The sequence below is a fragment of the Episyrphus balteatus genome, chromosome 1 (assembly GCF_945859705.1).
Source record: "Episyrphus balteatus chromosome 1, idEpiBalt1.1, whole genome shotgun sequence".
Taxonomy (NCBI): domain Eukaryota; kingdom Metazoa; phylum Arthropoda; class Insecta; order Diptera; family Syrphidae; genus Episyrphus; species Episyrphus balteatus.
The window spans coordinates 128,307,657-128,334,539 of NC_079134.1; the positions used below are offsets into that span (position 1 = coordinate 128,307,657).

The 26,883-nt window shown below is 34.9% G+C and overlaps 1 protein-coding gene across 1 annotated transcript; it reads right to left on the reverse strand.

Annotated features, from left to right (window-relative positions):
- Positions 1-286: 286 nt before the first annotated feature.
- LOC129905953 (maternal protein tudor) lies at positions 287-26,116 on the reverse strand. Its single transcript, XM_055981579.1, has 10 exons — positions 25,828-26,116; positions 25,245-25,666; positions 15,451-15,609; positions 15,110-15,385; positions 14,990-15,044; positions 13,136-14,933; positions 12,227-12,969; positions 11,936-12,164; positions 4,429-4,631; positions 287-4,352 (listed from the first exon to the last, which is right to left on the reverse strand). Exons 2-10 carry the CDS (start codon positions 25,533-25,535, stop codon positions 829-831), a joined length of 7,278 nt encoding a protein of 2,425 aa, XP_055837554.1. The 5' UTR covers positions 25,536-25,666; positions 25,828-26,116; the 3' UTR covers positions 287-828.
- Between the last annotated feature and the right edge of the window lie 767 nt (positions 26,117-26,883).

Below are 26,883 nucleotides of genomic sequence, written 5' to 3' on the forward strand. Positions count from 1 at the left end.
AAAGTTATTATTGCTTGAAAGTCGACAATTCTATATTATATATTTGATTTGATTACAATTTAGTATTTTTTCTCTACTATGCCATTTACACATATAAAAATAAAAAAAGAATTCTAATTTTTTTTAATAAAAATTCAAGGAACAAAATAAAATTAATAAAAAAAATTCATTGGAAACTGAAGTTAGTTGTATATTTTTCTTGTTTGTGTTTTTTTTTTTTTAAGTAAGTTATGTTTAAATTAATGTTAATGTTGATTTTTTTAAAATTTTTTTTTTTTGTATTAGCATTTCATTTCGATATCATTACATATAATTTTTTTTTTTTTTGTATAAAAAAATTAAATCTTCATAAACTAGAAAAAAAGATTTTCTCTCGATTAAATAATAAATAAAAATTAATGTAACACAGTGAGGATGTTGTTAGCACCAATTATCGCTTTAACGCCAACACCTCACTTAAAAAATAAATAGTTGCCGCCGTTTAACATTCACATGGCGCCTCGAATTTGCTCACATTAAAAAAAAAAGAAAATAAAAAAATTAACAAGATAACAACTATTTTCGTTATAAAAAGAAAAAATAATAATAATAATAATATAAACAGAAACAGAAGAAAAGGACACATTCTACGTCCGTTTTGATTTATGTATTTTGAAGACAATAAAAGTGATCGAGAGTAAGTGCGGCGATCGACGACGACACCGACGCCGATGGCAACACAATTTTTTAATCACAGCAAACCACCTGCATACTCTGTTTTATAATTTCATAGTAAAAACAGTTTTGTATTTGCTGTTCGATTTATGAGTCCCAGCCTGTTGTTGCTATTCACTGAATAGTCTCTTCTCCATCCTTGGAATTATTATCATCCACACTGTTGCCCTTGCTGGAGGGCTTATTTAAAATCTCAGTTAATATATTTGTCTCCTGATAGAACAACCTGACTAATTGAGGATCTGTGGATTTCCGTAGTACCTCAACTTGGAATGTTTCACTGAAACGTGAATCAATAAGTTCACTGAAGCGGTAGCTTATCTCATCCGACCAGAAATCCACGCCGGGTGGTTTTTCCAGAGCACAGTGTTTTCCAGCTGGCTCAATATTGCGCATTTCATCGGGTATTTTACGAAGCTGATCCGTAACAGCTGTATTGCCAAAATCGAGGTAAATTACCTCACAGTCTTTATCATGAACGGAAAGAATTTTTGCCCTATAAAAGGCTTCATCGTCTGGGAATTGAGCTATACATATAGCTCCTACTTGGACATCTTCGAATGGTTCGAAATTATATGCATCCATAAGACTTTCTGTGATTTTTTCAACTTGTGGTCCATCATCGTTGAATTGGATGTAGAAATCATTGGGGGAAGTGACATGAATCACAGTACACTTGCGACATTCATCCAAAGATACAGGTTCTATTTCTGTCTTGCCATTTTCTAATGCAACCTTGAGTGCTTCCGATATATTCTTGTCCCTTATTGACAAGTTGACAGATATAAACTCATCGTCATTGGACATCGCTTCAACTTGGAAAATGTCTCCAAAGTAACCTTCTAAAATCGAGGTAAACTGTTCCTTTAAAGCAATTTCATCGCCCTCTGGTATCTCGTGTAGGCGACACTTTCTTGCAATGCCTTGAAGATCTTTCAATTCTTGAGAAATCACCCTCAAATCATCAGCTACGACGGTATTTCCAAAATCAATCAAAAACACTTCATAGTCGGCGCCAGAAACATTCCTTATGACTTTTCCACGATTATATACCTCATCGTCTTTGCAGAAAACAGTACACAAATCACCTGCTTTGGGATTCTCCAGTTTCGCTGAATCGCCAGCTTTCTCTAAATCCTTAGAGATCCTCTCCAACTCTACTCTTTCATACTTTAATTGTATGTAAAACTCGTTCGGCGAGATTACATGACTGACTAGTGCATCTTTTACAGCTGACTCCTCAGCATTGCCTTCAATTCCCAGTAATCGGTTGAGTTTCTCGCAAATATTTTCGTCATTAGCATACATTTTAACAATAGCTGGAGTACATTCATCATTTACAATGTCTATTTTTACAATGCCACCACATTCATCAATCAAAACTGTAAAGACTTCAACTGATGCGGAGATATTGGAGAACTTCGATGCATTTTCCAAGGAGCAATGTTTGGAAAAAGCCTTAATGCATCGCAAATCGTCTGGAAGCACACGAAGATCTTGAGTCAATGATTCGTTGCCAAAATCAATGAACACCACCCGGTAACCATTCTCTCCGCAATTCTCTAAAATCTTGGATCGATAAAGTGCCCCATCGTCAGGGAACACTGCTGCACAGAGCATTCCAACTTCTGGATTATCCAATTTACTCATGCCAATCTCATTGAGGGTTGTGGTCATGTCATCTAATTTATGGCCGTCCGAGTTGAATTGTATGTAGAAATCACATGGTGAATTGGAGTGACTTATGGTGGCATCTCTGACGCCATTCCTGTAACTCTCACTCATTGATGTTTGCATTGTGGTGTAGAAACTTGTGTTTATCTCTTCGGAGCATGGTTTCCTCTGGCAAAGTGGTTCGAGGTCTTCAATAATATTCCTGCCATCAACTGACAAATGCACAATAGCATGATCACTTGGTTCTTTGAGTTCCACAACGAACACCGTTTCGCCCAGAGCCGAGATATCGGAGAACTTTTCTTCTGCTGCATCTGACCAGCACAACAAGTCTTCTGGCAATTGCAAAGCGCATTTCTTAGACAAAAATGGCAAATCAGCAATGTCTTGTGAGATTTCCTTAACCTTTGGACTTATAGCTGTATTTCCGTAGTCGATAAACAGTACTTCAAAGCCGTTGTCTCTCTTTGCCATTAACTTGGCACGGTACCAGTTGTCATCGTCGGGGAATAACGCTGCACAGATAAGACCATGGGTAAAGGTTTCAATCACTGGAAGCTGCTCATTGTCCGCCAAATAGGATTCGATGAGTTCCAAACCTTTGGCATCCTGCTCCATTTGAATGTAGAAGTCAGACAAGTTGTTCACATGGCTGACGAAGCATGTTTCACCTGAACGCACCATTTCCAGAGGCTTAGCAAAGCCATCTTCGATCAGCTTATTAGCAACATCAACGCCATCTATGAAGAGACGGATAAAGTTCTTTGTGGGACTTTTGGTTATGTACTCGAAATGAATAGTTTTGTTGTAGGAGACGTTAAAGAATGCATTGGCGGCATCAACCCAGTCAGCAGTTCCTTTGGGTTTTATTGGAAGAGCGCAAGGGATGCATAGCGATTCAATGTCGGGGAAGACACTCATCTCCTTGATGTCAGTAGTGTCTGTGAGAGCGTCAGTGTTACCGTAGTCAATGAATTGCACCACCATAAGTTCGCTGTCCATGATTTTGGCTCGATACCATTGATGATCCACTGAGTACAAAGAAATACAATTTGCTCCTTTAAGGATCCTCATCAATGGAGGCAATGAACTTGCAATAATCTGGAGATTTTCCTGCAATTTATGTAACTCATCCAACTTGCTGTCGTGATGGATGAAGAACCTTCCAGGATTGTCGCAGTGGCTGAGCATTCCAGATTCCATGTTTTTGAAGGGATCTTCAGCGGGTTCTGCGATTTCTACAACCACCGGTGGTGCTTCAATTGTTGGTGTTGTAGACTCTGCCGGAACAATTGCAACTTTTTCCGTCGTTTGTTTTTCTTTACGTGGTGAACCAGCAAAAGCCTTTGCCTTGGCTACAACTTTTTCAATCTTAACCAGTTGTTCATTATGGCTCAATTTGTCTCTCATAGTTGTATCGGGACTAGCGACCAGTGTAACTTCCTCATCAGTTTCTAGAGTCAAATCAACAGTTTCAATGTATTCAAAAACTTTGGGTTGTTCTTTGTCGATTACACCTCGAATATAATTTACATCTCTGCCGCGAGTCAAGCCCTTCTCTTTCAATATCGTCACAATATTCTGATCACCAGAGCATAAGTCACCAATAAGTCGATTTTGTCGCATCTCGATCACTTTCACCGTCAGTTCGAGGTTTTCTGTTAGATTTTTAATTTCATCTATCAAAGCTTGCTGTTTGTTGTCTTGCAAGCTACGCAATGGTAGATTTAATTCAATGCCATAGGCACTGGGTCCTCCTCCGTTGTTTGTGTAGAATTGTGGTTCGAGTCGTTTGATTTTCGTTTTCGTAGTATTGTCGATTAGTTCGTTATTGCCGTAGTCCACGTAATGGACATTGATAATATCGCCAGATTTTTTATATAAAATCCTAGCACGATACCAATTGCCGTCTTCGGATTTAACGGCACACATGTTGTCAATTGGGTATTTATCAATAGGGTCACCTATTTTAGTATGAAAAATTATTAAGATTTGTAAAAAAATTGTACTATTTTAGATATGAAATTAATTAATTCTTACCATTATGTTCATAGTAACTAAATAAGTCATCGAGAAGTTGAGCAATTTCAGCTTCAGTTGTGATAAGATGTCCGTAAAGCCGGTGTACGGAGCTTACGTATACAACACGTATATTAAATTTCTCCCAAATCAATGGAATTGGGCAAATGTAGATTGTCGATATGTCGTCTTGAAGTAATGGAAGCAACGGTCGAAGAACTATACTGTAATTTGATAGAAGAAAAAAGTTTGAAAGAAATTAAAAATTATAACCTTGTATCAGTGATTTTAAATCGCATAAAGTAAGACTGATAAGTTAATAAAAAGAAAGAAAACATTAAAGATGCCAATAATTGCACGTTCTTCGGCAAAAACCAAATTCTAAAAACACGTTGGATGTCTACGCAAAAATATTTAACTAAAGTAATTTGAGTTTAAGACCTTGTATTGCAAAGTGGTGAAGATTGAATCCAGCTTCTGACGGAATAAACAAAATCTATTCGAAGGTTGTAGAAAGAAAAGAAGAAAATCACCACAGTTTGTTCCGAGAAGAATTGAAGCTAATGGCTTAACTACATTGGCCTACAAAGTGAAAAAGTACGAAAGTAAACAATTTCAAACCCGCAAACTTACAAAGGTGATGGAGGTTATGTGTTCACTAGACCGGTCCTTATAAAAGTTATTGTCGAATTTTTACTAAATTTTTTCTAAATTTAATTTTTCTAAATTTCGAAAACCTGACGTGGTAAGATTTTTTTAGCTGTGTAATCATTTAAAAAACTGCACTGTTATTGCATTTTTTGTCAGCCACCAAAATTTAAGTGATGCGGTCTTTTAGTATTTACTGACTACTATCTGATGGCATCCTTACTTTAAGAAAACAAATTTAAATCTTGCTAAAAAAAAAAAAACAAAAACAAATAAATAATGTCCCTTTGTTCTATAGACAACAAAATTTTAAATTGCGTTTATCTCGGAATGAGTTGGAATGGATTTGTGGCGTTTTTTCTCTGGACCATTCATATCTGACAATCGTTTTAACTTAAATTAAATCTCGTTAGGGTCCTATTAATACTCTGGAGTCGAACAGTTCGGCAAATACTCACGTCGTTGTATTGCGATTATTGAAGATAATTTGAATTTGTACTCTAATGGCAACTCGCAATACAATACTCTGTACTATTAAATGAACTCTTTCTCTTATACTAAAGCTTTATGATTTGAATTACTATGTTACTTTATATTCTTTCTTATTTCGCTTTTAATAAAGTTAGTTCCTTGTTAAACTCAATAGAGATTGAATGTGTTTCTTTTAATATTGTAACAAAGGTTATGGGCCCAGTCCTATGCAAAGTCTAAATTTAATTTGAGTTAACTAGATTTTTTTTGATCAGTAGTTTTGCTAATTTTTTTTTTGATTGGTAATATTTGGTATTATGATGAGTTCATTATACCAAATTGAAAAATTAAATGAGGACAATTATGATGGATGGAAGGTGCAGATGAAAGCTGTATTAGTTCACAGCGATCTATGGACTTATGTATCGGGAGCTACGATTAAGCCCGAGTTATCTGCAACCAACGCATCAGATGTCGCGACATGGGTAGGCAAGGATGATAAGGCACTTTCAACCATGCTGCTAAGTGTAAAATCATCGCAACTTATACACATCAGAAAATGTGCATCATCAAAAGAGGCATGGAAAAAGTTGGAGGATATTCATCAACCGAGCGGACCAGCTCGGAAGGTAACTCTTTTCAAACAACTCTTATCTTTGAAAATGGCAGACAGTGACTCTATTAGTAATCATTTAAATAAATTCTTCGAAATTTCCGAAAAATTATTAGAAATCAATATAAAAATGCAAGATGAATTATTAGTGATCATACTTTTATCAAGTTTGCCAAAAGAGTATGAAAATTTTATAGTCGCCATCGAGTCACGGGATTCGCTTCCCACAATATGTTCCATGAAGACGAAGCTCCTAGAAGAGGGAAAACGGCGAGAAGGGAATAGTGTGGATGCTAACGAATCTGCATTTTTCACACGGCACCAAAGTAAAGCTCCACAGTCAAACAATAAGACAAGAACAAAGGTGAAGTGTTACAACTGTAAGATGAGGGGCCACTTTGCTTCTGAATGCCGTTCTCCAAAAAGCTCATCGAAGAAAACCACTACGTCATCATTTGCTATGTTAAATAGTACCGCAATTACTTCGGCACTTGACAAAAATATGTGGGTACTTGATAGCGGGGCAACCTGTCACATATGTTGCGACAAAAGCTTTTTCACCATCATGGAGCCACACATCGAAAAAATTGAATTGGCTGCAAATCATTTCATTAGTTCTACGTATGTCGGGACAGTTGAAATCTCTTTGAATGATAAAATAATTCAGCTTCTTAAGGTTTTATATGTACCAGAACTGAAAACTAATTTTATTTCAGTAAGCAAAGCCGTGGAAAATAATCATTCTGTTGTTTTTGGTGAAAAAGAGGCTAGGATTTTTGATAGTGAACAAAATTTAGTTATGCATGCGAATAAATGTGGTGGATTGTTTGTGCATGAAAATAAAAGAAAGCCTATTTTATGCAGCATGATGAATAAAGTAGATAATGATCAACTTCTTTGGCATGCCCGCTTAGGACACCTTAATATAAAAAGCATGAATCAATTGTTTAGTAAAAATATGGTAAAAGGTGCTAACCTCAAAAATATACCGAGTGTGTTGCAATGTGACGTCTGTTCTAAAGGCAAAATCTGTAGTTCCCCTTTTCCAACGAACAAGGAAATTATGACAAAAGGATTACTAGATGTGATTCATAGCGACGTATGTGGGCCGATGAAGACCAGATCGTTGGGGGGTGCAAAATACTTCGTTTTATTTATAGACGATTTTAGTCGCAAAATATTTGTTTATTTTTTGAAGGCCAAAAGCGAAGTATTTGGTGCATTTAAGGAATTCGCGGCTGAGGTTGAACGAGAAACTGCATGCAAAATAAAAGTATTAAGAAGCGATAATGGTGGGGAGTACTTGAGCTCCGATTTTTCGAGGTTCCTTTCTGAAAAAGGAATAAAACGACAGCTGACTGTAGATTACACGCCTCAGCAAAATGGCGTTTCAGAGCGAGCAAATAGAACATTAGTTGAGATGGCTAGGTGCCTTCTATTGAGCTCTAGTTTGCCTGAGTCCTTATGGGCCGAGGCATTGAACACGGCCGTGTACATTAGGAATCGATCACCTACAAATCTTTTAAAGGATCGAACCCCATATGAAGTCTGGCATGGACGAAAGCCTTCAGTAGGACATATGAAAGTTTTTGGTTCAAGTGCTATAATGCTCGATAAAAGGCCAAAGAGGTCGAAATTTGATGCTCGAGGCATAGATTGTGTGATGGTAGGTTATTCCAAAGAATCTAAGGCATATAGATTATATGAACCTAATAGTAGAAAAATCATGAAAAGTCGAGATGTTAAATTCAAAGAGTTATTGAGTGGAAGCAATAGCATCGTTGGTTCTTATGACCTACTCAGTGAAGAGTCAAAGTCAGAAGAAATTACCTGTGTTAAAGATGAGGAACATTCCCCCACAAAAGACTCAACAAAAGAATCGATTTCTGAATTGTTGGATGACAAAGGCAGCGAGAAGAGCGACGACGATGGTGTGGGCGATGAGAGCTGTAGTATTGAAAGCGAGGAGAATCATGGCGTGGATTTAAGGCAGATGAACGATAATGAAATCCAAGATGCTGCTGTTGGGGAAGATCATATTATGAATTTAAGATCAGGGAGGCAGAAAATCAAAACAATTTACAATATGAATAGCAACACAAACCCCTTAAAAATTAATCCACTCACAGTTAATGAAGCTCTAGGTCGAGCTGATGCGAATATGTGGGAACAATCCATGCAAAGTGAGTATGATTCATTAAAAAGTAATGAAACATGGGAATTGGTTGACCTTCCCCCTAATCGTCATGCAATTAAGTCAAAATGGGTTTTTAACATAAAACATGACAAGCATGGGAAGCCGGTTCGATATAAGTCAAGACTTGTGGCAAAGGGTTGCAGCCAAAAGCTAGGTATTGACTACAACGAGACGTTTTCACCGGTTGCAAGGTATTCAACCATTAGATTAGTCCTTGCTTTGGCAGTAGAGTTTGATCTCCATGTTCACCAAGTGGATGTCTCATGTGCTTACTTGAATGGTGATATAAAAGAGGAAATTTATATGCACCAACCAGAGCATTTCGTGGACTCTAATAATAAAGGAAAGGTTTGCAAATTAAAAAAATCACTCTATGGTTTGAAGCAAGCAGGTAGAGAGTGGAATAGTAAGCTTGATTCAACTTTGAAGAAAATGGGATTTTCTTGCTGCAATGCTGATACTTGCGTTTATACGAGAAACAAAAAGGATGACTTTAACATCGCCGTAGTTTATGTTGATGACATTATCATCGCATGCACAAACGAAAATTCTGTTCTTCGTATAAAAGAAGCACTCGCTGATGCTTTTGATTTGGTGGACAAGGGTCCGATTGATTTTTTCTTAGGCGTTGAGATAAGCCGTGACAAGAATACTGGATCAATAACACTTTCACATGAGCAGTATATTAAGAACCTGTTGTCGAAGTACGGGATGATTTCAACCAGAAAATGTAACACTCCTATGGATCCCGGTGAAAAGCTAATAAAATGTTCTAAGACTTCGTGTACCAAGGTGGATGCCAAGGAATACCAATCTTTGGTTGGGTCTATGATGTATCTTGCCATAACAACTAGACCTGACATCATGCACGCTGTTAGTAAGTTGGCTCAATTTAACATAGAGCCGCACAAGGAACATTTGACCGCTGCAAAACATTTGTTGAGGTATTTAAATTGTACATCTAATTTTAAACTTTCTTTTAAGAAAACTGGTGAGCTACTGAAAGGGTATGCAGATGCCGATTGGGCTGGCAGTTGCGATGACCGAAAATCATATACTGGTTACGCATTTTTCTTGGCTGGTGGTGTTGTGACTTGGGAGTCGCGTAAGCAGTCTACTGTGGCATTAAGCAGTACCGAAGCCGAGTATATGGCGCTGGTGGCTGCATCTAAAGAAACTGTTTACCTTCGAAGATTACTTACTGAAATGGGATTTGGCTCTATCGTGAACGGGCCAACTGAATTGTGCGGAGATAATCTGAGCGCGCAACACTTAGTAAGAAATCCAGTGTTTCATTCAAGATCGAAGCACATAGATATAAAATATCATTATATTCGTGAGATATATAACAAATCTTTGATAAAATTAGAATATGTACCTACATCTGAAATGATTGCTGATATATTCACTAAAATATTAAATAAATCAAAACATTTAAAGTTATTTGCAAAACTAGGATTAAGTAATTAATTAAAATGTGTTTTTAAGAGATATTGTGTTGAGGGGAAGTATTGAAGATAATTTGAATTTGTACTCTAATGGCAACTCGCAATACAATACTCTGTACTATTAAATGAACTCTTTCTCTTATACTAAAGCTTTATGATTTGAATTACTATGTTACTTTATATTCTTTCTTATTTCGCTTTTAATAAAGTTAGTTCCTTGTTAAACTCAATAGAGATTGAATGTGTTTCTTTTAATATTGTAACAGCGATTAGAAAATTACGACTTTCGAGAACATCACTTATAGTCTAAGAGCCCACAGCAAATTTTGCGAGTGGAGGTATAACCAAAATGTGAGTATGCAGAATTTAGCTTTGCTTTGAATCGCGGCTTTATATACATAGTTTTCAGGGGGTTAAATAACTCGAGTTTTCCAATTGATGTGAGAAAGGGTGTTTTCATAAACGTCGGAAATCTGCGCTAGTCCAATCGTCTTTCTGCTTTGCTGCATTAATGAACACACCAATTCTGCAGATTCGCGGGCTTGCGTTGGTACAATTTTCAGCAGTCACTGAGTGTTCACAAACGTCAGAAAAAAAAATTACCACAGAATGAGTTTTGTTTCATAAGCAAAAAAATATTTTTTAAAATATTGTTTTTAATAACACGAAAAATTTGTAAACCGTGTTACATTAGGGTGGCTAAAAAAATACTACTTTCTTCTAAAAAAAAATAATAAAAACAACGAGTAGTTCACATTTAAAAAAAATATCTATGGAAAAAATATTTTTAATTAGGGTGTTCAAGAAAGTTTTTTTTTTGCGTTTCGAATTCCACAGGAAACTGTGTAGAAGTTAACATCTTTTAGAGCCACCCTAATACGAAAAAAAATCAATTTAAACTCGTTGTATCAAAAAACACGATTTTAAAATTTTCTGCATCATTAAAATCTAAATTTTTCGAAAAATGAAAAAAGAAACATTTTTTGCACCACCCTAATTAATATTTGCTTTTCATTTTTTTTACAATGTGTACATTTATTAACAAAAAAAATTGTGAGTTCTGCAGCAATAAAATTTTGGCTGCGCAATCTGCCCGATGTTGACGACATGACGTTTATGAACAGCAGAACTGCAGTTGGACTAAGTTAGTCTGATCGCAGATCTGACTTTATGAACACGACTAACGCAGCCCTAAGTTAGGCAGACGTTTATGAAAACACCCAAAGCTAAATTTAACCAAATGTGTTTTCTGAATATAAGGACTGATGCTCTGTCATTTCCTCTAAGCCTGATAAACTGTTTAAGCGGCTTCTTTTTGGAGACTTTTCTGTTTTATTTTTGGTTTGTTTTTTTTTTTTTTTTAATTCAGAACAGAGTCGATATGGTTAGTAAAAAAGCTTATATCTTGAGTTATATCTGTCGCATCGCCGAGATTGAGGTATTCAGGTTAAGGGGAAATGACAGACCATCATTCCTTATATTTAGAATGTGAATTTGTGTTACCTTATCCTACTCACATTTATTGGAAAACTAGTGTTATTTAACCCTCTTAAAACTATATAAAGCAGCAATTCAAAGCTGCTAGAATTTTGAATTCGTTATAAGAATCGACTAGGCTATAAAACTGCATACTCACATTTTGGTTATACCTCCACTCCCTCCTCTCGGTCTATTATAAAACGCCAAATCGACTTATTTTTAACGCAATAACTTAGATTGGCATTTTTTCGAATTACCCTAATTATGTTCGAAAGCATTCCTAAACGTGTTCTAAGCCATCATTTGAGATTTAAACATTGGATTGCAACTCACTGGTTTTTTTAATTGCACTTCCGATACAACTCAAGAATTCTATTTTTTTAGAGAAGATAGATAAGTGGTTTACGCGGCGACTATTACAAAATCATTTTCATTTAAAATTTAATTTTCTAAGATCCACTAAAATTTCTCCGTTCGAAGTATGAATACACCTTTGAACTTTTTGTTTGATATGTAAAACTAAATCCTCAACTGCATTAACTGATAAGCAAGCTTCAAACGAAAGTAAACAAAAATTCCGGTTACTCGCAATACAACCCACATTAATCCTCGAATATTTTTAATCAATGAACTTGGTTATATAGAACGAATTTTAATTGTGATAAAACTTACACTTTGTCATCAGTCAAATGTGATATATTGAGCACACAGGATTTTCCTTCATAGAATTCTTTAAATTTCCTTGCTGTGTCCGGATTTGATTTAACAAATCGAACATCATCGTAGGAACTTAAAAGATTCACATCACAGCCTTCGATTTGAATTTTAAAATTGAGCATTGAATTGATGGAAGTTATTTTGGCACGAATTTGTTGTCCTGACAAAAGTTCCAAGCGAATATCTAAAAAGAAAACCCATTTATTGTAAAAGTCTTTCTATTATAAATAAGAAAACAAAACATACCTGGGCTTATTTCTGCAAGTAAACCATCTTTTACTATTGAATGCTTCAAAGACACTCCATTTACATTTATATTCACATAATACATGTCCTCTTCGCGTTCCAAATACTCGCATTGAAGACCAGCTCCAACTGGTAAGTACTGTTCCATGCATTCAATAATCTGTGTGTTCTCATAATTACAAACGATATTATCGAAACAGCAAAGATATGCCATTTGAGGGAAATCAGAAAAACGTTTTTCCACTTGAAATATATCTTGATCACCAACTGTAGACTGATTGCCAAAATCAACGAAAATAACCTTGTATTTGCGCAGCATTTGATTGCAAGCAATGACACGAGCTCGATATAAAATATTATCTTTGCGGTAACGAGCAATAACATTGGCACCAACTTTCAACGGAATTTGCTTGATTGGCTTGTTGCGATAGTGTTCTTGAATATTTTTCATAAGCTTTTCAAATTCTTGGGTTTTAGATTTTAAATGGGTGTAGAATTGATGAGGGGAAATCCACCAGCAGATAATGACTTCCTCACGAGCGGGTACATCAATTGGTTGTCTGACGAATTCTTTGTCCACTGGAACGTATTCCTCGAGGACTGTTATTTCCAAAATTCCATTTTCGTCAGCCGAATCACGTTGGGAAGATGAGGCTGAGTTTTGCTTTTTCGATTGAGAATTTCCTTCTGCGGAGTAGAGTGGGCGGTCTTGACCCTTTTGTTGGTTGCCTTTTGGTTGACGTCTAAAAAGGAATCATTAAGAAATATAAATAGACAATGTAATCTAAAATGATACGTATTGAAAATAGAAGCATTGTTTTAACGATAGAAAACTGAGCTCTATAAAATTGGACTTTGTCAGTAGTATATTAAAATTTCTCTAAGACATCAAATTACTAATGTACTTACCTATTTTCCGAAATAGCTTCCTGTTGCAATTTAGCATTCAAGAACCGTGGAGGTAAAGTCTTATTCTTGTTGTATGGTGTCTTGTCCTTTCTATTTTCATCGTAACTAGATCTTTTGTCACTGGAACTCGTACTCTTATTCAAGCGATCCGATCGCTGATCTCTATTTCCTCTCAATTGCACTGGTTGATGCTGTGGATAACGGCGAGTTTTATGCTCACTGGAACTCGACCTTGAGTCTCTGTTTTCAACAGAGCTCTGACTATTCTTATCCCATTCAATGGACGACATATTACTAGCCTGCGAGTTCCGGTTAGCATATCGCTCCTCGCCACTCGGCAATGCTGTAGAATTTAAGTAATTTCCTGATTTTTTTGCTTCTAAAGGTTGATGTTGCATTGGTTGTTGTTGTTGCTGCTGCGGTTGCTGTTGTATAGCAAGTTGTGGATGTGATTGTTGTTGATGCTGAGGTCGCTTCTCATGACCATTTGGAACTGAATTAAATTCATCCTTTTCCATGGAAATATACTGATCAAATGGCATACTCAACTTGTAAAGCTTCTTCATGACATTTAAATCTTTCGTACAAAGGTTGACTAGAAAAGCACCATTCGGTTGAACTCTGAATACCTTAACCGTAAATGAACGCCGAGTACGATTTGATTCTTCTGCCAACATTTCAAACTGAACTGTTGCTAAATCTCGAGTCAGTTCATTGTTTTCGAAGCCCTTGAGGCAGCAATGAATCGCTTGACGAGGCAGTTTCAAATGTTTTTCGGATACAGTGCTCAAGAGATTCTTCGTGACCTTTTGCTCATAACCAAAGTCAACGTGTCTCACAACAATTGTCATGCCATCGGCTCGCATAACTTCAGCCCGATACCATTCGTTATCATATTTGACCATGCAGGGTGTACCAATGGATAGATGATTGGGGACAACTTGCTTCTTGTTGTAATACACAAACATATCATCCATCATTTTTTCAAATTCCTCAATGTTGGAGATCTTTTGAACATAGAAATGTTTCGGCGAGTCTATGTAACGAATCTCAACAACATCATTGTTAACAAGTCCATCAGCTTTGGGGAACACCAACCGGCAGCGCTGAATTTGTCTCAGTGTTTCCAAAACATTTTTATCACTTACTTTCAATTCACAGTATTGCACAAGTGGGGGACCCTCCAGCGGCATCACCTTCAAAGTGCAATTCTTAAAGAGTACCATTTCCTTGAAGGCTTTCTTCAAACTCTCATCTATAGGTTCGAGTTCTTTATAGCCAGAGAGTGTAAATCGTATAGCAAAAGCTTTGTTTGATAAATATTCTTCGGGAATTTCATAGAGATCACGAAACTGGACAATCTCAGCATTGCCATAATCAATGTAAGTAACTTTGCATGCAGTTGGTTGGACTCCCGTTATTAGAGCTCTGTACAATTGACCATCTTCGGAGTAGCGAGCAATGCAAGCTGTACCGAGAGTTGGTTTGTCAGAGAACGGTTTGAGTTGTACAGTTTCTATGCGAGTCATCATGTCGGTAAGTTTACTTTGTTCGGTCATCAGTTGGACGGAGAAGAGACACGGACCGTTCTCGACAAAGCTGCAGCACACTTCGTAGGTGTTACCTACGGCTAATGTGTTTGATTTGAATGTTGCCTGGCCACGTTTCATGGGGGAACGCTGTGCCTCCAATGGTGCAGGGGGAGTTGGTCGAATGTACCTTGGGGAAAGATCTTTTGTTGTTGGCATTGTGTAGGGATTCCGGATGGTTGGTTGTTGCTGTTGTTGTACATAGCCTCCTATTAAATGATAAATAAACTGAAAAACGATTTCTAGGCAATTTTAAGAAATTTACCTTGAGGTATTGAATGGAAGCTACCAAATGCATTTGGATACCTGGCAGAAGTGTTCTAAAAGCGATATTAAACATCAATCATTATTTTTTCTTCTTTTTCTTAGATTTAAGTTAGCTTACCATTGATGTTGAATAAGTTGTTGGTCGTACAGGATTTTTAAATATAATTTCTCTATTAGTATACATGGATATATTATTGTTATTGTTGTTGCATATCATAAGCGTATTTCCTTGCGCTGCTGGTGGCATAGTATATAATGACTTATTTATAAGTCGAATAAAATTATCACGTAGAATCTCATTTTGGACTGGTGCGCCGAGTTTTTTCTGAAGTATAAGATATTCGGCGAAATTGAATTCTCTCCATTTCATTTGAATGAATTTGAATTGATTGAGCTGTTGTTGAATAGTGGAAAGGGTATTAATTTATTAATTTAGTTTTTTAATTAGGATTTACTTACTTCCATATCAATTGAAATCTCAAGATTTTGATGTACAATTAATCGAGTGATTTCTTGTAGATCGTCCTTGCTCCACTCGGATAGAACACCAAGCATAATAAAAGTCGAACATAATGGAGGTATTTGTTCCAGAGTATCTGGGATTTGTGGAATGAACACCTGGAAAATAAACACGATTAAAAATTATATTTTCTAAAATTTTGTAAGCCTCGCACATTATTAAGGGGTCTGACCACCCTGGAATTTTTCTTTTTTAATTTTGTTTTTCTTTTTTTTTTGTTTTAATAGTTTTTTTATAAACTTTGAAATGTAACGAACTTTTTAAGATCTGTTGCGTATCGTAACATTTCAAATTGGCTAAGTTTTTCGAAAAGAAGGTTGAGTCAATGGAAGAGGTCGACTTTTTTTCTTTTGCGATTATCTCGAAACTACATTACTTGAACTGGTACCTACGTGATCTCGGAAACTATCCATTCTATTGCTTTACAATCCACATCTGCAATAAAATGTAGAATTTTTTTGATACCTGGAATTGTTTTTTTTTTTTTTTTAATCAATATTTTTGCTTCAACAATTTCCGTTAATGATAATTATTTTTTCACCTCACTAAAATTTTTCTAATGAGAAAAAACGGGAATGCTACATTAGCTGCGTTCCTTTGGAAATATTTTTCTACTGCTGAGTACTTAAAGCTGCTTTGAACTACTTTTTCAGTATAGCAAAAGTAGATCAAAGTAGTTTTAAGTACTAAGCAGTAGATAAATATTTCCAAAGGAACGCAGCTATTGTAGTCACACTACTAAAGAAGAAGCTTAATTTTTTTTAGATGTACGAGGTGGGACAACGAACGAGTACCAGGTGAGACAAGGACCGAACTTTATTCTTGAAAGCCTTTATAATATTGAGTTAAACAATAAAAATGTTCCGGCCCATAGTTTCGAATACAAAAAAAAAAAATCAATAAAAAAAGTGAATTTCTCGGTCCGACCGCATGGTTTGAAACCTCAAACACATCTTGTTTTTTCTCAAAGACGTATCGAACTCCACTAAAATTGTCTTTGTGTTCTAAATCAATGGCCTTTAGTAATAGACCCGAATTTAGCAAAACTCGTTTTAAACAAAACTATTTAAAATTATTTTTGAAAAAAGTGCACCAAGCGCATTTTTAGCACTTCTGATGCAACGTTACTGCACATTTTTAAAAATTGTGTCCAAACTGTTTTGTGTTCAACTGTTTTGAATATTTTTCAAAAAAAAAGCAGCAAACGAATTTTTACCACTTCTGATGGAACGTTACTGCACTTTTCTTAATATTTAAAAATATTTGGTGTTCAACTGTTTTGAAACTTTTTGAAAAAAGAGGTGCACCAAATGCATTTTTAACACTTTCAATGCAAAGCTACTGCACTAAACTAAACTAAACTTTTCTCGTCGCAGTTCGGCCAAGGAAACTGTTACCAGGTTTTCTGAGTAGAAACCTGCATCAACGCTAGTATTCATTTAGTATTCATTTTCGAACCATCAGTTAAGATGGCAAGAGTCGACTCATTAGAATAAGGTACACTGTTTTCCCAATCCTGTCTGTTAGGGAAGCTAGCATTAAAAGACTTGTTGAAGTCTATATAAGAGGTCATGTAATCTGTACAAACGTTGTTGCCAACGTATTTAGAAAGAATCACTGTATGGCCGTTTTGACTATGTTGGTATGGCTGAGTCGTAGGGCACTGTTTGTGCTAATTCTTGTAAAAATAGATCTAAGGGAGTGAGATTTAGGATCGCTTCCAAACCTGCGGTTGTGGGTGGCCTATATCAGCCCGTAGTGCTAATGCATGCTGTTATTTATACTTCGGTTTCAAGTTCGTGGATATCTCCAGAGCTTGCCACCAAACTAAGCTGCCGTAAGCTAGAATGGGTCTGTCAATGGCGGTATACATCCACATTAATATTTTTCATTTTTTGTTTTTGTTCTTCTTCTTATAGGTATGTCGTTCCTCTGAGAAACCCAAAGTTACTCAATTTTTTTTCAGATTTTTAAAGTGATTTTTTTGTTCAAAATCTCTTTCAAAAATAATTTTTTGTTAACTGACCAATACCTACAACCTGACTTATAAATACAAATTTTAACAGTTAGTATGCCTACTTAATGTACCTAGAGTACTTCGTCAAATGCAAAACCCAACATACAGGGTGTCCCAAAAGTAATGGATCAAACGAAATATGCAGATAGGCCAACTTTAGGGCTCTCAGAATTTAGTAACTTGTTCATCCCAAATCCTTACGGTTTTCAATTTAATGCAGTTTTTGTGAATTATCGAATCAAAATATTTTTTATTTCATACGCCATTTTGCTGCAAATTAATTAACAGTTCCATGTTTTATAAAAACTCAATTACTTAATTTTTTTTCAGAGCAACACACTGCAAAAAATTTGTATGGTGTGACACAGGTTAATTATTTTAAAAACTTGCCTGTTATTGCACTTTTCAAAAATGTATAAAAGTTTCCAAACTTGAAGTTAGAACAAAAGATGTTACAATTTTAATGCAACAAAACAGGCCTTTTCAGAGAAAAATAACAAAGAAAAATAAACAAATTTCCTCGACTGTTGTTTGTTTATTTCTTTTTGAATAAAAGCCCCGATTTTTGTTTGTTATTTTGTTCTGAAAACCCCTGTTTTTTGCATTAAAATTGTAATATCTTTCGTTCTAATTTGAACTTTGGAAATTTTTATACATTTTTGAAAAGTGCAATAACACGGCAAGTTTTTAAAATAATAAACCAGTATCACACCATACAATTTTTTTTCGGGATGTTCCTCTCAAATAAAAGTAAGAAATTGAGTTTTTATAAAACATGGAACTGTTACATAATTTGCAGCAAAATGGCGTATGAAATAAAAAATATTTTGATTAAATAATTATTTCTTATTATTAGGCAATGTTTTAGTGAAAGAATTGTAAAAAACAAAAATCAATTATGACCGGAGGAAGCAAAATATTGTTGCAAAGTCGAGATTTTTCGATAATTCACAAAAACTGCATTAAATTGAAAACCGTAAGGATTTGGGATGAACAAGTTACCAAATTCTGAGAGCCCTAAAGTTGGCCTATCTGCATATTTCGTTTGATCCATTACTTTTGGGACACCCTGTATATTTATTTATTTTTTTTTTTTATTCAAAAAAATTTTCTGGTCCACCCTAATCCACGTGATTGTTTTAGGATTTGGTCCCATTCAATTCAATTGCTGCCAAGTATCCTATTACATGAGTGGACTGCAAACGTGGCTTTTCTATATCTCTCTTGAATGTTTGGACCCCAGTTAAGTTTCTTATCCAATATCACTCTGAGATATTTCGCTCTATCTAAAATCTTAAGTGGAGTACCATCTGTAACAAAATTCTTCTAGGAAGACCATAAATCTTGTTTGGACTAGATCAGGTATTTATAAAACATTTGTCTCCTCCATATCGTACAAATATTTTCAGCAGTGTCAATCTAGAATATATACATGAGGTTCTTTTAGGGGCTGTTTTGCAGAGATAATTTTCAAAACATTTCAACATAAGTATTCAGACACTTAATTAGTACTTACTATTAATTAAATATCAATAGAAAATATATGTGAAGGTTTTAAGTACCATTTTGTTAAACAAAGATTATCTTTAGACTCCTTCCCAAAAAGCATGTTCCACGTATGTATTTAATTCAAAATTGTATATAAAGGTATGTTTATTTCCCAATGAATCAATAGAAACTTCGGGTTAATTAGCGCCCCGTCATCAAATCTTGTATTCGTCATAGTTTATTTATTATTAAGATGAGGTCATTAAACCAAATAATTTTTAAGTCATGTAGAAACATGCAAGCTACTAGTACCATATTGAACTATTCTTCACAAGTGCTTTTAAAGCCACTTGGTATTAAATTCTTTATGTATCAAAAATTGAACTAATCTTTTAAACCTGATTTGCAAATCTACAGTTACATTTAGGTTAAACTGGCCATCATTAAAACGGCATACTTAGAATAATATTAATTCCGCCGTGATAATAACAACAAAAAATGATTTACAGAATTTGCATTTTATTCACATGACCTGGTTGCAACTATTTTTTCTTCACAAATCGCGTGTGTGGATAGGTTCATATTTTTTTTTTAAACATGGTAGACTATCTTCCCCTAAGCTGTGGATTTTGTTGCTTCAAAAAGAAACTGAAATCAAAATTGAAACTTATCTACTTCAAGTCTTTTTAATGTAATTTTATAAAAAAAAAAAAAACAAAAAACAAAACTCCGCTAGATACCAATTTCCAATATAAAAATAAAATAATTCAACTTTTTGGAAACAATACCTTCTTAGATCAAATTCAATAAAAAAAAAAAAAAAACAAAAAGGCTGACTAAGTCTGAAAAAGAAGAACCAACGTTCCTGTTTCGAATTCTAAATTAAATCTTAGGAAGATATTATGCCATATTCAATCAAAGACTCAATAGAAGCGTATGTGTAGGTTTTAAGGCCACTTTGTTAAACAAAGACAATCATCTGACTCCTTCCCAAAAGGCATGCATGCAGTATATATGTATTTAATTGAGAGTACTACATAAAGGTATGTTTTGTGGTAAATAGAAATTTACAAATGAATACGTGTTCCCAATGAGGCAATAGAAACTTCGGCTTAATTGAATCGTTTATTTTCAAAACATGATAAGTCCATTTAGAATTTTTTTTGTAACTCTCAAAACGGATGATTTTATTTGTTGGTGTGGTTTAAAATCTTCATTAATAGATACTTTGATATACATATAACGAAAACATTTGCATTTAAAGTAAAGACCAAACTTCTGTAATACAAAAAATATGTTATCAGAAACTTTTTTTTTTGAACAAATGGACTTATAATGTTTTGAAAATAAACCATTCAATTAGAAAATTGTCATCAAATCCTGTGTTCGTCATAGTTTATTTATTAAGATGAAGCCATGAACTCAAATAATTTTTAAGTCATATAGGTACAAAATACATGTACCGTATTGAAGTATTTCACAAGGATTTTATAACCATTTGATATTACTTGACGTATCAAAAATTTGGACTAACTTGTTCTACAATCTTTCAAACCTGATTTGTTTATCTACTGAGTTACATGTTAGGTTAAGTTGGCCGTCAAAAAAAGGCACATTTAGACCAATAGCACTGCCCAACACATACAAACTTTCTAGACAGTTGTTTATAATTTCTTACTAAATTTAGGGTGCTGATTCTAGAGCTCCAGTTCTTAAGTTATTCATACATGAAAAGGCATAGAAATTCATACAATTTTTTTTTGTTAAATTTTTTTTTTGTAAAACTTTTTTTTTTGTATTTTTATTTTACTTACTGAAACTAAAGAAATTTTCGAGCAAAAGTTTAATAATAAAATCTAAAACAAAAAGTATGAAATCACCCCCAAAATGTGAAAAATGAAAATATCTAAAAAGAAACCTAGAGCTCCTAGAAAGCAACCAATCCGATTTTTAGGTTTAGTGAACCCAAATGCATTAGGTTCGACAAAAAATTTTCTGGAAAATGTTAACAAACAGTTAAAATAAGCATAACTTTAAAATAAGTACGAAATTACCCCCAAAACGTGGAAAACTTAAATATTTCAAATAATAGAGCTCCTAGAAATAAATTAATGTGATTTTTATGTTAACTGACCCTAAATACATTAAGGGCGACTTTATTAACTCAAAGTTGAAAACAACTCGAGGATTTTTATTTTCAACTTGAGAATTCGATTTTATTCACTGAAAGTTGACGGTTTTAGCTTTCAGTTTTCAAATCTCAAGTTTATCAACTTTTGATCATTGTATATATATTCTTATAGTACTCTCATGAAGTAGAATTTTCTGTTTTGCGTCGCCACCTCAGGGATCGCTAGTTTATTTTATGTTTGAACCTTATGCAGAAAATTGAAGTGCAGATCTACCAAAAGATGTCGCTAAAGTATTTTCATGGATTGATAGTACTATAGAAATATATATACAATGTTTTGATTTTCTCAACTTCCGAAAATCAACAACAGCAGCGCTGAAATCAAACGGAGAATTTCTCTTGCCAACCGCTGCTACTTTGGTTTGAGAAGGCAATTGACCAGCAAAGCTCTCTCTCGAGCAACTTAGGTGTCCCTATACAAGACCCTTATCATCCCAGTCCTGCTATATGGTGCAGAAGCATGGACTTTAACGAAGGCGGATGAAAACATCTTGGATTGTTTCGAGAGAAAAGTTCTTCGTGCAATTTTTGGTCCCGTGTGTATTGATGGTAATTGGAGAAGAAGATACAACAACGAGCTTTACGGGTTGTACAAGGACGCTAACCTAGCCAAGAGAGTGAAGGTGCAGCGCCTGAGATGGCTAGGTCACGTGGAGCGCATGGACAACAATGCTCCAGCCCTCGTCTGAGGTGGCGCAACCAAGTGGAAGGGGACCTCAATCAACTTGGCGTGCGAAAGTGGAAGCAGCGAGCTAAAGATAGAGCTGGCTGGCGAAGCTTGTTGGTTGAGGCCCAAATCCCCAGCGGATTGTAGCCGCCTTACGGCGGCGCTGGTCACTCTAAGTAAGTAAGTAAGGATGAAATATAAAACATGGAGAATTGGAAGACATTGCAACCCATTATGATTATATCTTTCATGATTGGTTTGTTTATAGGTTTAGCCTTTTAAATCGAAGTAAAAAAAAAAAATCTAATGAATACGTGTTCCTAATGAGGCAATAGAAACTTCGGCTTAATTAGCACTTTGTCATCAAATCTTGTGTTCGTCATAGTTAGTTTATTTATTATTAGGATGAGGTCACAAAACCCAAATAATTTTTGAGTTGCATGTGTACTACAAACAAAATAGTACTATATTAAAGTTTTCGTCACAATTGAGGAGCGTTTTTTCAAAACTCAACAAACGCATTTTTTGCGAAAATGAGTTATTGGTATCGAAATTTTTGGCACGACCAGGCGCACAAGATGACAAAATAAAAATGTTAAAAAAGTGAACAGTTTTAATTTAAAAAAATATTTAAAATCGAGCGTTTTTTCAAAACTCAACAAAATTACTGGAGGTTTTTGCAAAACTCAACAAAATTATTGGAGGTTTTTCCAAAACTCAACAAAGTGGGTCGTTTTTGCAAAACTCCACAAAGTTTGCCTGTGGTTGGAAAGCAATTAGAATTATATGGGCATGAAATGGGCATCCCAAGAGAGCGACGAGGAGGAAACAGGGCTAAACCCGTTGGTTCTGAAATAACAACTGCTGTTAGAACTCACATTTCATCTTTCTACTGCCGCGAAAGTCATTATACCAGAAAAAATCCAAAAGAAGCTATCTTCCACCAGAGCTGACTCTCAAAAAAATGTTCAATATTTTTGTATCGGAACAAGAGAAAACTGGAAAACAAAAGTGCAGTCTATCCAAATATAAAAAGATTTTTTACTCGGAATTTAATCTGCACACGGTCACATGTTCGGCATGCAAAGAGTATCATGTCCAGATATCAACGTGCAAAGAAGACTCACAAAACTGGAGGAACTCAAGAACAATAAAAAGCTTCATCAACTTAGAGCGAAGAAGTTTCATGAAATAATGAACAACCCAATCGAAGGAACACTGGACATAGTATTCGACCTTCAACAGAATCAACCCTTATCGAAGCTTTCTGTTGGAGAAGTCTTTTGTTCAAGACAAGTGTGGCTTTACAACATGGGAATCGTCAACCACATGGAAAGCCAAGATAAAGAAAACGTAACGTTTTATATTTGGCTGGAGACGGATGGCCCAAGAGGAGCAAACGAAGTAGCATCCATCGTTGTGGACTATACTTAAAAAAGCTTGAAGGAAGCCTGAAGACTCAATCTGGGCCAAAGCCAAAAAAACTACGTCTTTTTTCTGACTCTTGTGCTTCTCAAAATAAAAACACGATTTTGATTATTGCACTATGCTCTTTTCTGGAAAAAAGCAAAATGTTCAAAAATATAAACCACTATTTTCCAATAAGAGGTCACAGCTACATGCCACCAGATCGTGTGTTTGGACGAGTGGAAAAGGAATATAGGAAGAAAGAAGTCATCATTTCTCCTGAAGAATATTACAACGTTCTTCAAAATATTGGAACCGTAAGAAAAATCTGAAAAGACTGGACCCTGTGCGACAACAAGGTGGATTCAAAAAAAAAAACTTATAAGGTCAAAGTTGCCTTTTAAAATAAGTTCAGCGAGAGTGATATACTACGACAAGACGGGAAATAAAGGAGCATTATCTGTCAGTGACACCTTCAGCGGATCTCCTGTAACGGTTGCACCTCTGAAAAGCCAGTTTTCCAGCGTGTCCAAAAACTGCCAATTTAAAAAAGTTGCCCCAGAAAACAAAGTTTCGGAAAAAAAGATGGCTGACGTACAGAAGCTAATGAAATATTTTATTATTCCGGATGATGTTAATGACTTCTATGAAACTGTTCTCTCCGCAAACGCTAAAGAGTCCACAGAGGATATGGAAAGATTAAAAATAATGTTTTTTTTTTATTCAATATTTATTTTAGTTAATATTAATATAAGTTCATTGCAATGTATATATTTCTTTAATAAATAATATATTTAATACTAATTTATCTATTTATTTATTTAAAAGAAAAATAAACGTTTTTGCAAAACTCAACAAAAACCTGTATTTGTTGCGTTTTGAAAAAACGCGGTGTTTTCGTGTTCAAAATACGGACGAATCTTCCCAAATATTGAAATAGCAATTAAGCCTGTCGATTAGCTGTTCAAGAAAGAATGACTCCTCATTTCTACTTTTTGAAAATTCGACTTTGTATTCAAATGGGAAAGAAAAAACCTTCTCCTGAAAAATTTGAAAAATGCACTTGTTGAGTTTTGAAAAAAAACGCTCCTCAATTACTTTTAAAGCCATTTGCTATTACTTGATGTAAATTGGGCTAATTTATTCTACAACCTTTTTCGACATGATTTTGTGAATCTACTGAGTAACTGGTTAGGTTAAGGAAGTCATCAAAAATACGGCACATTTAGGCCAGTAATAGGTTCGATGTGATAAAAACAACAAAAACTGATTTACAGAATTTGCATTTTATACACATGACCTGGTTGTATCTATTTTTTAAACGAATTGCGTGTGTGGATAGTTGCATTTGTTTAATCTAGATCTAAATAAACTATCTTCCCCTAAGCTATGACTTTTATGCTTCAAAAAAAAACTGGAAACTCCAAGCTCCGCTAGATACCAATTTAAGATTTAAAATTAAAATAATCCAACTTTTTGGAAACAATACCTTCTTAGATCAAATTCAATAAAAAAAAAAGCTGACAAAGTCTTAAAAAGAAGAACCAAACGTTCCTGTTTAGAATTCTAATTGAAATCTGATAAGTATTTTTTGCCATTTTCAATCAAAGAGAAAATAATTCCACAAAATGCACAAATGTAAGTCTGTCTGTCGGTCGGTCACATATAAAGAATTATTATTATATTGACGAATACCTCTACTCATATTATATTGCCTTGATTTACCTATACCCAACTAGAGATGACACTGACTTCGTACTTAATCGGTCACAACAAAAGCAAAAAATTAACCTCCTCCTCCCACACACATAATATGCAAAAAATTCCTCTCCAACTCAACCATTAATTAAAAAATATACAAAAAACAAAAAAAGAAGACCATTAAAAAAATGCAAAAAAAACTACTCATACTTTATATCGATAAAAATGAATAAAAAAATAAAGATCAACTTCTTCTTCATACCTCATTGGCTTTAACAAGAACCATATAACCATAATCGATATATTCGACTTGGAGCACATTTTCCGCATTCATCACAGCCGTAATCCGAGCTCGGCAGATCTCGTCGTAGCGCTTCGCCAGACACATGGCCCCCGCCTGCATGTTGCAAGCGTTCGTCGTGAAGCACGTTGGCAACACCGTCTGGATTTTGGTGCGTACAATGCGCATTGCATCTGGATTCAATTGTCCACAGATTTTCAGATATGGACCGAGTGAGTCCACGAAGGTGACATAGAGACTTTTGCGATTCATGATTTGGAAGTGGAGCAAGTCGCTGCTGGTGGATTAGGAATTTATTTTGTTTTTTAGTCTTTAGACAATTTGTTTGGCGAAGTTGTTCGCTGCTGGAATTAGCATTTCTTCCTTCGTGGACTTCGATTTGGCTGAAAACAGAGATTTTTTTTGTTATTCTCAATTAACAAAAAAAAAAAAAAAAAAACTTTCCAAAATTAGTCCAAGAGATGTCGATAACTTCAAATAAGAATGTGTCAAAGAGGGGCAAAGAGAGAGTAGAGTATAATAAATCCAATTCCAATTTACTTACCAAAACTTTTTTTTTCTTCTTCTATTACGCCCTTCTTTTGCACAATCAAAAAATGTGAATTGTTTCTCTTTTTTTTTTTTGTGTGTTGGAATTTTTGTCTTGAATTTGGTTGCTTGTAATATGATTTTTTTTTATTGTTTAAGATTATTTTTGTTGATTTTAAAATTTCACGCAGAATTATTTGTGTAGAGTGCAAGGACTCACGTGTATTATAATTTTTTTTTTATAAAAAAAAAGGAAGAAACCGCTGCTCGGCTGTGACAAGACGATGAGAAAACAACTGTTTTTTTTTCGTCTTCTCCTTGCAGTGAGCCATGCAGTTTTTTTTTCTTGTTAAATGTCAGCGATGTACGATGTTTGTGATGTGTGGGGATTTTCTTATATGGATAATTGTTGATTTTTTGTGTGCGCGATGATAAGCGTTGAAAGGTTTGTTGTTTATTCCAGGGATGTAACATGTCGTCATGGTATAAAAAGACAAGGTATGATCATTAGAGCCGCCATCTTACAAAATGGGGTAATAAGGTTTTGACGTTTGGCATTTGGCAATGTCAAAAGCAACAACAATTTCCAAGACAAATTTGTTTACAACAACAATTTCAATGGGTTGGGCTGTCAAAACCTTAAGTAGCCATAAGTTTTGACAGTTCTCGATACTGAGTTTTTTCTAATGATCATACCTTCTCTTTTTATACCATGACATGTCGTCGCCTCAATAAAAAATATTATCAAAAATCATAAAACAAGTATGCTGATAGCATGGTATAAAAAAAGAAGGTATGATCATTAGAAAAAACTCAGTATCGAGAACTGTCAAATGAAAGAAAAAAAGATGGCTACTTAGTGTTTTGACAGCCCAGCCCATTGAAATTGTTGTTGTAAACAAATTTGTCTTGGAAATTGTTGTTGCTTTTGACTTTGCCAAATGCCAGACGTCAAAACCTTATTACCCCATTTTGTAAGATGGCGGCTCTAATGATCATACCTTGTCTTTTTATACCATGTGCTGATAGGTGTGTTTTTTATTACAACCGGTCTTAACTAGCCAAAAAAAAC